The sequence below is a fragment of the Parasteatoda tepidariorum genome, chromosome X1 (genome assembly GCF_043381705.1).
Source record: "Parasteatoda tepidariorum isolate YZ-2023 chromosome X1, CAS_Ptep_4.0, whole genome shotgun sequence".
In the NCBI taxonomy this organism is placed as follows: Eukaryota; Metazoa; Arthropoda; class Arachnida; order Araneae; family Theridiidae; genus Parasteatoda; species Parasteatoda tepidariorum.
Window position 1 is genome coordinate 46545320 of NC_092214.1, and position 13033 is coordinate 46558352.

Here is a 13033-nt window from a genome sequence, read left to right on the forward strand (position 1 = left end):
ATTGTGTGTGTGTATATATATATATANTATATATATATATATATATATTCTAGACCAAATGGTTGATCCCACAATATCTTTTCAAGTTTCGCATTCATATCTAATCTTATTTCTTAATAATTAATGAAGTTAGTGGTTTTTTGGTCTAGTATTGGAAAATTTCAAATTAATTTAGCATTTTACGTAAAATTAATCCACTTTAAAGCTTAAAGCTCGTAATAACATCAATATTTGTTATAGTTTTACATCGTTGTAACTGCTTAAGGCCGAAGTATAATCTAGAAAATTAAGTAATAAAGCATATATTGTATGCTTATAACATCATGATCAGTTTGGTTCGACACTGAATAGCATATTTATCATTCGTTTCGCTACAGCTGCTTTTTACCACTAATTAGTATTTTTAAGAAGATAACTATTGCATGATCAGGTTATATTTCGTTTAGAAGTAATAAAATTAACATTTGAACTTACTGCGAACTCATCTGTTGTGAAACTGTTTGATTCATTTTCCCTTGCTTGATTGACAATATTCTGTTCTATGACAGAAGCTAGCATTTTCAGTTTATGTACGAATTTTTTAAACCATTCTTTTTCTTTCAAATTTTTTGCCACAATAAGCATGTTTTCTGCTTGATCAAGAAGATGTGTTGCTCTATTTCTAAACATAGATGAAATTTTTATGTCATCAGAGGACGGGGAGGAGAGATACTTTTTCAAGAGTTCATCATGAATGATCATATTATCCATTGCCTAAATGAGAATGAAAATAACTGTTATAGATATCGAGAAATATAAATAAGTCAATGAGTTAAAAACAAAACATAAAACACAGTTGAAGCGCTCCGGTGGCGCAATTGGTTAAGGCATCGCTTACACAACTGGTTGGAGAGCTTGAAGTCGTAATTTCGATCCTGACGACCGGCGTGCAAGTGCAGCAAGGTGTACGTTAAATCTGTCGTGGCTGTAAGTCCTCTCCTTGGTTGTGTGGAAATTCGGAGAGAGGGGTATCAGCTCAGGTGCTGTTCAAATTGTCTGACCGGGGTCAAAATTACGTGGCATCTCTGCCATGGCCGTTAAAAGAGCCATGAAAAGCGGGGCTAGGTACTTGGCCATGGTTGGGAGATGTGATACACTGTTGTATTCTTTAATCGATGGGTTGTTAACCAAGCTGCATGGGTTTGCAAAAATAAATTTATTGTGTCTGTCATGTCAAAGTATATTCTATTCCTATAATCTAAAAAATTAAATTAATATTACCATTAATTCTTTTTCGCAATAAACATAACTATTGCATCTTATTCTCAGTAATCTTGGCATGCGGTAGGAAATCAATTCTATTAATAGATATTCTTGCTGCATATGCTTAGGACATGCTCATAAAATTCGAAAATCGTTTCTTGGTTGCTGCAATGTCTTATCTAATAGTCGTAATAGTGCCATAAAACAGAATAAAATAAAGATTATTTATTCTGTTTTATGGCCCTATTATAAAGAAGTGCATTAATAATTTGAATGTAAAATATTATAAATTCAAAAACATGTAAAGTTTTGTTATTAAAACATTTTATTGTAAGTTATGCAAAGAAAATTTGACAGAACATCGCACACATGTTTCAAGTTGCCCTGCCTTTACTAATTTTCGATTCAATTTTGGGGGAAAAACCTCTAAAGTACTTTAGCTTTTAAATGTATATTATTTGTAACAATAATGTAATATATTTTTTATGCTCAACATTTCACAGTAATATTCCATAGTTTTTCTGAATACCTAGTTTCTAAAAGAATAAAAGTTTCTCTTAGTAGATTATATACTCTTTGCACTCCAAACTATTAAAACCACTACATCCTTTTGGCTAACCAAATAAATGCTGCGCAAGCTCCACCCTGCAAGTCAAAATTCATTGTGTGCGCATTGTTGATCTAATTATGTGAATAGAGATAAGTGCAAAAAATTTGTTTTCTTTCTCCATAATTTTATTTTTGATGTTAAATTATTTACAATGATATGATCTTATGCTTAAACTGCTGTATCTTTAAATGTTAGTAGCTTTATTTAATTTTAAAAAGCGAAAAATTTCCGAAAAAGTACGCAACATCGCTTAGTTGAATTTTTTTTCTCTTCATAAAGAATAAAAGAATTGTTGTATTTATGTTCCGGAACTAATCATTATCGTAGTTCTTAAAAATTCTCACTTAAGGCATCTCGTAATTGAATCTTTTATGAGCTACAAGGGAATGAAATATATTTGTTCCGCAAATGATGTTTAAATGAGGAAATTTTATATGTCAAGCATTTCAGTCACCTGGCATTGAAAAATTAATCATACGTCCTTTGATTTAATATTGAACAAACGAAGTACAACCACGGGAATTCTTTTGATTAAATTATAATATAAATAGAAAACCATGTCCAAATTGATATAGTAACATTTGAAACATAGGAAACATTAAGAGTTCGTTTGTACTTAAAGATGGATTATAATATCAAATGAATGTTCGTAAGTATAAAGGAATGTAAATGATTGTTTTTTTTTTTTTTTNTTTTTTTTTTTTTTTTTTTTTTTTTTTTTTTTTTTTTTTTTTTTTGAGAAACAGTTTTAGAGGTGAATCAAATCATAAAACATAAAGTTTTGGCACAAAATTAAATTGAAGATATAAACTTGATGTTGTAGTTGATATTAAATTGATTATAGTCAGACACCAACGTATCATCATGATAGAAAACATATAATTTTGATAGAAAACATGGGCTTTAGTTGAAAACTATGAGTTTTTATTGATTTAGAAAGTATATAGTTTTTTGTAGAACAGCATATTGAGTGACGGGGAAAGTATTGTTGTCACATGCGCACTCCTTTGTCATAATTCTTAATGACCGTTTTGTCTGAATTTTTTTGATTTTGCACTTAATTTCATCCTTCAAAACGTTATTGATAGAAAGCTTGTTGTCATAATGCTTAGAATTCAGAAATTTCTAATGAAAAACGCCTTCGAGCATTAAATCGCATGACAAAAGTTGATTCTGATCACCAAATTGGAAAATTGTACATCCAGAAAATGGCACAATAATGCTCAAACAAAGTGCTGCTCAAAAATGAAAATGCGTCGTTCTTTTGTGTTATTCATTTTTAAAAACCATTCTTCCGTTTATTCTCTCTCTCTCTTTTTATTTATTTACTTTTTTAAGTTGGCAAACATTTATAGCACAAATCCCTCAATATTCAAATTTTGCACAAACTTTGGGACACTCTTTTGTAACTCAAATATGGAATCAAAATAAGTTAGCGAATTTTTGAGTAAAACAAATGACCTAATGAAATAGTTTCTTTTACTACAAAATCAATCACATAATTTTTGATGATTTTAATTTTTTCGATAACTGTAACAACGTATTTTTTTTAAAAAAACGAATAGGTCACAACTCTATAAAATTTATTAATTTAAAACTTTTTCTTTTCAAGTTTTTTTAATCATTAGAAACTATACTTGTCCCTTATCCGCCCTACACTTGCGATAGCCTCTCGTGAAGATTACAAGCAATAATCGTTCAGGCGACCTATGAATTAGATAATAAATATGCATCCATTAAATGATGTTTTTTAACATTGATATTTAGATTAAGGTTTCTAAATATATGTTTGAGCAATAAGCTGTTATTGAATAAAAGGATGTCTGATAGGACATTTATCAAACCTTTGAATTGTTTTAAACATTATTTTTTTCTTTAACCCTTTGGTAAATATCCGATTCACTACTAAAATAAAATACTGAAATCTTTAAAAAAAGAAAACATATATTAATTCTAAATAAAAATGTTGGATGTTTCACATTCAGGATCAAGCGTATTTTGAACACCTGCATTTTAAAAGCTTTCTTTTAAAATCTATAATGTAAGCTTTTAAAAGTTTCATGAGGCAAAGCTCTAGTAAATAACCTATTTTTATAAAACGAATATTTATTCAAAAAATATAGACAGTTGTCCGTTTAGTTTCCTGATAACATGCAGTTTGATACCTTGAACTTTAAAAAGAGATTATGGTAAAAGGAATATTTAGTGTATTTTTACTGCATTTGCATAAAAGTTCTGTATTGTATCTAAAAATATTTCTGAATCTAGTGAAGATTGTAAATTTGTTGGATTAATTTGATTTCACCTTTTGATGGAATCTATTTGTGTAGGTGAAATTCGTTCTTATGAGGTATGTTATTTGTTTCTATAGGTAAATTATACAGGAACTTTTAAATTAGATTGAGGGTTTTCAAACATTTATTACAAGATAACGATTATTTTAAGAACAATCCTTTAGAACAAATTCATGTGATGGGGGATAAATTTTATTTCCGTAGTTAAACAATTTTAGTTCAAACAGTTTTCCATTGATGGCGCATCAAGTCCTTTCTGCTTTTAGTTTCCGTTTGCTAATTTCGTCCTAAGATTACAACAAATAATTGTAGTTGATGAAAAAACATTTCAAAAATATTATTATTTTATTTTCATTCATAAAAGATTTTGAAACATTTTGTTGCAATTTTTCTTATTAGTAAAATAATTCAAAGTAGGAGAATTAATTTGTAATTAATTCTTTTACTTTAATTTATAGGTTTGATTATAGGTTTTAATGTTTGTATCTGTAGCGCTAATTTTTGGAAAGTTTTTGAAGTAAAGACGATGACTCTGGGAATAAGATTTATACCCTGTCACATGAATTTGTTGCAAGAATTGTATTTTTAACCTTTACCATTTTTCTGTTATAAATTTTTTGAAAACTATCAGTGTAGTTTACGACACCATGTAAAAAGTTTTTAAAATTATTAGAAGAATTAAATCAAATGATAAACTGGTTGATATGTAAAATATAATAATTGTTTTTTATGTGTTCCATACTAGTTTTATTGTCTTCATAATAAGATAGTTAAAGTTTTATTGTTTTTCAGTTTACAAATAATTAGGTTTATCAAAAATGTTTTCACTGTTCCTAAATTAAGGGATCACATTATCTAAAATAGAAGAAATTAAGGAAGTTTTCTGGATGTTTTCATGACAAATTCAAAAGTCTTATAATAGACAATATTTCTTAACTTTATGTATTATTTAAAGTGTTAAAAACGGTTTTAGGCAAAATGGCAGTAGTCTTTTCAGAAAATACGAAATTTTAAAGTGCTTTTTCTCATTGATAACTTTTTTTATACATGCATATAACTTGAATCCCTAAGGATTTTATCCTTTAAACATAAAGCTTTGAAATATTTTTTTTTAATAATTATTATGATATGCTTAATCAAAATGTACATGAAATAAGCGTTTTATAAATCATTAAACGTTATACGGCATGTTATACCTGTGTCGCCGATACTTTTTACATTTTTTTTTTAAATTTCTTACTCAAGCATAGAAAATGTTATTTGATAAGTAAGCAAATGAATGTACAGATTTGTAGCGATAACTATTGTAAAACCATAAAGAAAAAATTGATTAAAAACCTTAAAAAAACTAAAAGTGCTAAAAATTTAAAAAATTCTGAATATTTAAATTTTCTGATTTTTTTTTGAAATTCACATTATTGTTTATTTTTGTAAATATATTATTTTCTTTCAATTAAGTGTTCATTGAAGACATCCAAAAGCTTATGTAATCTACTTTTACTTAAAAAAAAACTTAACCTGAGGATACCGTGATCTCTTAAATAAAATCCTTTCTAATAAATACATATATACATAAACTCATATGTTTCTGGTTCGAAATTGTATGCTGTGTTGACTTTTTTCTTGTAAGCTTTTTCCGATACTGAGAAAAGTTAGTATACCCTATTTTTTTAAACGATTTTGCATTATCGTAATCTATCTAATATGATCTTTCAAGGCATGTCTTACCTCTAAAACTTTCAACTTTTCAAATAATGTCAGATTTTAGGACGTTTCATCGATAACATCATCATATTATTTCAAGCTTTTATTTTTTTCGGAATGTGTGAAACAATGGCGTAAGTGATATTCATAAATAGTCGAAGGCAAATTTAACTTTTTCAGCGAGTGGATGAAACTATCATTGTATTGGACTAAAGAATTTTGTGGGAAAATGTAAGTAATGTTTAAGGAATTTGAAAGAAACAGCTTTAGAATGTTAAAAAACACCAAGAGCTATTTAAAAATCTTTTTTTAACGCTGAATATCGCCTAATCATAATATGTTTTTAAATCTGCAAAGTTTATTCTTTTCATAATTTAAATAAATTTTTTCTTCATACTAGAATTTCTGTTATAATAAGCACTTATAAAAATCATTACGTGATTTGTAAAGCTCTCGCCCAATTTGTAACAAAATAAAATATAGATAGAAAATTGAAACTTTTTCATTAAAAATAGCATTTATTCAGCGACATTGTATTTTACATCTCAGTGAATTTTTTATATAGACACAGTTCAAAAAGCGTGTTTAAGAAAATAGAAACAGCAAAAAATGCGCATTTTCAATATTCAACTCAAATTTAAAAATTTAACGAGGAATTTCGTTTTTACTTTTCATTACTTTTTAAACATTAAGCATAATCATTACGGTGCAAAGATCCAGATTTTGTGGTCGGGTATATTACAGATATAACTTTTCAGGTGATCCCTTTGTTTTTCGATCACTAAACGATAAAGAAGTTTTTAAATATCTCAATTCAGACTATGTAAATTTAAAATCACTATTATAAACTTGTAGGATGCATGTCAATCTTGTAAAAACTACTGTTAATTTTAAAAATCTTTTCAAAAAAAGTTTAAAATATACTAAGATATTTAGGCAAATGGACGAAATCTTATTACGAATTTCTTTGAATCCATCACCTCACTCCTTAAAAAGGACGGTTGTTCCGTATTTGTAAGACGCTCTTAGCGTTCGAGCATCTCCCCTTGGCACACTGTAAATAAGCCAACTTGGCAAGCTGTCTATGTTTGTACGCCATTACAGTCTACGCTCTACACCCGAAAGGGAAACGCAAATAAACTCCTATTTTACAAAACGCTTTCTCTCATTTTACGCTACCTCCGCACATTTTGGTCCTAAGCGACCCGGAGGGATCCAGAACCTATGGAATACTGAATAAACGCTTTAGATTGAATTTAATAAATTCATCCCGCTAAAATATGGCAAATATCATTGCCTTAAACCGCAAGCGTGGCAGCATAAAAAGCCAGCTTACAAAACTAAATAATGTCCTCACAGAAGGACAAGACAATATGGACATTTCTGAGCTCCAGGCTCAATTGGATATTGTGCTTAGTATCCATCAGAAATTCGAAACGCTAAAAGATGACTACTACAAAATCGCAGAGGAAGAAGATTTCCAGAAAGTCGAGGCCTCTCTCTTCGAAGTGGATGACGACATTCAAAAATTAGAGGTAAGCCTCAAAACCTCTATTAATAAATCAAAAACTATAAACATTGACATTGTGCAAAATCAAAGTGTTGATAATTCTATTATCAGTGATCAGCCTAAAAAGGCGTTAATTAAACTCCCGAAAATCCCACTTCCTTTTTTCAACGGAAAATTCGAGGAATGGAACTTGTTCAAAACGCAATTCAATAGCCTAATTAGTGAGAATCCGGAACTTTCGGAAAACGAAAAACTGCATTACCTACGAGGATCCCTAAGGGGTGAAGCGAAGGTAGTAGAAACGTCAGACGATAATTTTGAATCATTATATAAAGCCTTAGAACAACGATATGAAAATAAAAGACTTATAGTTGATTGCCACATCAAAAACATACTTAAAATCCAACCTATTAAACAAGAATCTGCCAGAGAACTTCGTAATATTTTGGACAATATCAAGAAAAATCTTAGATCATTAAAAATACTAGATTTTAATAGAGACAAACTTTCTAATGTTTTTTTATTAAATATCATTCTGGATAAATTAGATCGCGAAACTCGTAAACAATTTGAATTGACTCTTGAAGATAATGAAGTTCCTGATTTTGACACATTTTTAGAATTTTTAGAAAGAAGATACCAAATATTAAATAGTATTAATGCAAACATCCCATCTAAATTTAATTCTGATCGATTGAAGTCCTTTTTAGTTAAATCGAACAAATTTCAAAAATTATGTTTCGCGTGTAAATCTCCATCACATGCATTATATCATTGTGATGAATTTAAAAGGATGAAATTAACAGAACGAATAAATTTGGTGAATAAAAATAAGCTCTGCTATAATTGTTTAAGCGATTTCCATCCTTTCAATCAATGCAATTCGAAAAGTGCTTGTTTTGTGTGTAAGAAAAAATTAAATCATCACACATTGCTTCATGAATATTCTACACCGTCAATCATGACAACTAGTCATAACATTCAAAGTGAAACCAGACTCGCGACGCCTACTCTCTCTCGAGAAAGAAATCCACAAATTAACAATTCAGAATCAATTAATATGCAGGTGCCAGAAAACCCTCGTCTTTCGTTTTTCTGTAACGGAAATAAGAGCATTTTGATAAACACAGCAATAATATATGTCAGAGACGCTTGGGGAGAATTCAAACCCTTACGAGGTGACTCAGCTAGCGAGAGTTCTTTCCTCTCCTCCTCCGCTGCAGACTTTTTGGGATTGAAAAAAGACAAAATAAACATTCCGATTTGTGGTTTGAATGATACATCATTAAATATAAAGAAAAAAGTATATGCTTTTCTATCGAATGAAAATAAGGATTCGCAGTGGGAGATAGATTTATTAATTGTTCCCAATATAACAAATTTCACACCTTCCAAAAAATTAAATGTTTCGAACTTAAACATTCCCAGGGAAGTTAAATTAGCTGATCCATCATTTTTTATTCCTCAAAAAATAGACATTCTATTAGGCGCAGAATTGTTCTTTTCGTTATTGAATGACGATAAAATAAAACTAGCAGACAACTTATTCTTGCAATCAAGTTGTTTCGGCTATCTTGTTTCAGGTGTTATTTCAGACAATAAATTTTATAACACTCCTAAACGTTGTTTTTTAACTAAAAACTTAGACATTCTTAATAATACTCTCAAACGATTCTGGGAAATTGAAGAAATCGAAACAAACGAAACTTGCAGCGATGAATTAAAGTATTGTAACGATCATTTCGCTAAATCGCATTATAGGAAACCGGATGGTAGATACGTTGTGGAAATGCCATTCAAACCTGATTTTTCCGAAGAAATGTTAAGAAATTCTAAGACAGTCGCATCTAAGAGACTAGACCAGTTATGGGCGCGTTTAGAACGCGATCCAGCCATGCAAACGCTTTATTCAGATTTCCTCAGCGAATATGAATTATTACAACATATGGAAGAGGTGAAGGAAACTTCAGATGTCGAAACCGGATACTATCTACCACATCACGGTGTCTTACGCCCATCAAACAAAACTACTAAACTTCGTGTAGTTTTCAACGCGAGTTCGAAAACTTCCAGTGGACATTCTTTAAACGATTTACTGTGCAAGGGAGGAGTACTTCAAGAAGATCTCTTCTCGATCCTAATTAGATTTAGAAAACACGCTTATGCATTTACAGCAGATGTAAAACAAATGTTCAGGATGATTGAGGTTAATCCTTCGCAAACCAAGCTTCAAAGAATTCTATGGAAGAACTGTAAAAACGCACCTACTAAAGTTTATGAGTTGCGAACTGTAACATACGGAACAGCATCCGCTCCATACTTAGCTATAAGGGTTCTGCAACAACTTGCCCTAGATGAGCAGAATGACTTTCCTATAGCGTCAAAGGCAGTACTTCAAGATTTCTTTATGGACGACTGCCTCTCTGGTGCTCCAGAACTTAGCGAGTTCGAAAAACTCAAATCAGAATTAACACAGCTGCTCCAACGAGGAGGCATGACTTTGCACAAATGGTGCTCCAACAAGGCATCGTCAACTGAACTTAAGGAAATCTCGCTTGACCGAAATTCTGATGAGATAATGGTCAAAACTTTAGGAATGCTTTGGAACAGTTTAACTGATTCATTTACGTATAAGGTTACCACCAGCACAGATTGCAACTACACCAAAAGAGATGTACTTTCACAAATAGCTCGCATTTATGACCCACTAGGACTCCTTGGACCTGTCATTGCCAAAGCTAAAATATTCATGCAGCAATTGTGGTTGCTTCAATTGGACTGGAACGAAGCACTACCTCCAGATGTGTCCAACCAATGGAGAAACATCATCAAAACTCTACCAGATCTCGGATCCATTCATGTTCCTAGATGTTTCTTGGAAGTTAGTGCAAGGTTCGTAGTGTTACACGGATTTGCAGACGCATCTTCAAAGGCTTATGGAGCAGTGATTTACATACAAGGTGTATCTAACTCCAATGAAGTAACTACCCAACTTCTTTGTAGTAAATCGCGGGTTGCACCAACGAAATCCATGACAATCCCTAGACTTGAGCTTTGCTCCTGTCTACTTCTCTCAAAACTTACACAGAAGGTCATAGCTGCAATAAGACTCGAAATACACTCAGTTATATTATATTCAGATTCAACGATAGCCTTAGCATGGATAAACTCTCCTTCTAATTTGCTCAAAACATTTGTAAGCAACCGAGTGTCTCAAATTCAGCAACTATCCAAAGATTTCCAATGGAAACATATTCCATCAGAGCTTAACCCCGCAGACTTGATTTCCCGAGGACTTGATGTTAAGGCCCTTGCAGCCAGTGAACTGTGGTTTAAAGGACCAGACTTTTCGAAATTAAACTTACCTGATCTTCAGAGTGTGCAAATTTCCAGTGGCTCAACCGACAAACTTTATATTGATGAGTTGAAGCCAGTTTCCAAAATAACTTTGACTTTAATTAATGACTCTAAATTTTTAGATGATTTTCTAGTTATCACTAATGATTTTCAAAAATTAATCCGAATTCTAGCATTTATTTTTAGGTTTGTCCATAACTGCAAATTTTCTGAAAAGGTAAAAGGATTCCTCACACAGGAGGAATACAGGAACGCGGAAAATGTGCTCTTAAAAATTGTACAGGTGAAGTATTTTTCTTCTGAGATCTCTGCTTTAGAAAAACGATCGCCAGTTCCATCTACCAGTAAGTTAAAATTTCTTAATCCCTTCATAGATCCATCCGATGGACTAATTAGGGTAGGTGGCAGACTTGCGCATTCTAATTTAAATTTTAATCAGAAACATCCAGTTATTCTTCCGGCAGGAAATAAATTAGTTAAACTCATATTTCAGTACTATCATAAACGAGATTTCCATGTAGGCCCTCAAGCCCTTCTAAATACTGTGCGTTTAAAATATTGGCCCATTGGTGGCAGGAATGCAGCACGCAAAGTCGTTCACGAGTGTGTCGAATGCTTCAGAAACAAGCCAGTTGTCGCAAATCAAATTATGGGGGACCTTCCCGCAGAAAGAGTTACACCTAGCTCAGCATTCTTAAATGCAGGAATTGATTTATGTGGACCGTTCGAAATTAAATACAAGGGACAGAGAAAGGGTACTCTTCAAAAAATATATGTTGCTTTATTTATATGTATGGCGACCAAAGCTGTACACATAGAGTTTGTCTCGGATTTAACATCCGAAGCTCTAATCGCAACCTTAAAAAGATTTTTTGCGCGTCGTGGCAGAAGCTCCATGATTTTTAGCGACAACGCGACTAATTTTACAGGAGCTTCCGCAGAACTTAAACGCTTATACAAATTAATGTATAGTAGCGAAGACGTTTCGAATATGCTTTCCTCCGAAGGCATAAGATGGAAATTTTTGCCTCCTAGGGCTCCCAACTTTGGCGGTCTTTGGGAGGCAGGAGTGAAATCTTTTAAATATCATTTTAAGAGAGTGGTAGGCTCCGCAAGACTAACGCTTGAAGAGTTTTTAACAGTAATCACTCAAATAGAGGGTATCCTCAATTCGCGACCTCTCACTCCTTTACCGTCTGATACTGACGAATTTCAAGTTTTAACACCGGGTCATTTCCTTATAGGAAAACCTATAAATTCGATACCAGAACCTAACTTCATCGACAAAAAAGACAATCTTCTTAATAGATGGCAAAGGGTTCAAAAGTTAGTTCAAACTATTTGGAGACATTGGCAAAACAGTTATTTGAGCCATTTGCAACAACGCTCAAAGTGGCTGCTCAAAAAGCAAAATTTATGTCCTGGCATGCTAGTTCTTGTGAAGGACATTCAACTTCCAACTTATCAGTGGCCTTTAGGTCGAATCATTAGAGTAATTCCAGGTTCAGATGGCAACGTTAGAGTTGCAGATATTCGCACAGCGAAAGGAAATTTTCGAAGGCCAATTTCAAAAATTTGCATTTTGCCTATTGTAGATAATTTTGAGTTAAATTGAAATGTTCATTTGTATCTGCTTAATTATTACACTGATTGTATTCATTTACTAATTGTATGGTTATTTAGTTGTTTTATTTCTTTTACTTTTATTTGTAAGAATAGTGATGTAACTTTATATATATTTTTCCTTATTGAAACATATGCATATTTCAACGCCGGGCGGGATGTTCCGTATTTGTAAGACGCTCTTGGCGTTCGAGCATCTCCCCTTGGCACACTGTAAATACGCCAACTTGGCAAGCTGTCTATGTTTGTACGCCATTACAGTCTACGCTCTACACCCGAAAGGGTAAACGCAAATAAACTCCTATTTTACAAACGCTTTCTCTCATTTTACGCTACCTCCGCACAACGGTTTTCATAAGTTTGAAAAAGTAATTAAATGCTATGTCTATTTTCTTAAATAGCTATGTCCATTTTCTTATATAGCTGTGTCCATATTCTCAAATAGCTATGTCTATTTTCTTATACCCACATTTTGAGCTGTGTCCATTTTCTAAAACACGTATTTAGAGCTGTGTCCATTGCTTAAACACGCTCTTTGAGCTATGTTCATCTTTTTAAACACGCATTTTGAGTTGTGTCCAGAATAAAAAGCTCATGGACAATATATTTTATAACTGTTTCTTACCATTGTGCACATTTTAAAATTTCTTCTTTGCATAAAAATTGCATAATTTTTCAACAAATAAAACCGTA

At 31.8% G+C, this 13033-nt stretch overlaps 1 protein-coding gene across 2 annotated transcripts in view; it reads right to left on the reverse strand.

The window, feature by feature from the left end:
- LOC107448578 (uncharacterized) overlaps positions 1-13033 on the reverse strand; it is a 92826-nt gene that overhangs the window by 11041 nt on the left and 68752 nt on the right. For both annotated transcript variants that reach the window (XM_071187860.1, XM_016063835.3), the window contains exon 3: positions 475-753. In XM_071187860.1, coding sequence (XP_071043961.1) covers positions 475-750 — 276 coding nt within the window. In that variant the 5' untranslated portion in view covers positions 751-753. The remainder of the gene's footprint in view (positions 1-474; positions 754-13033) is intronic.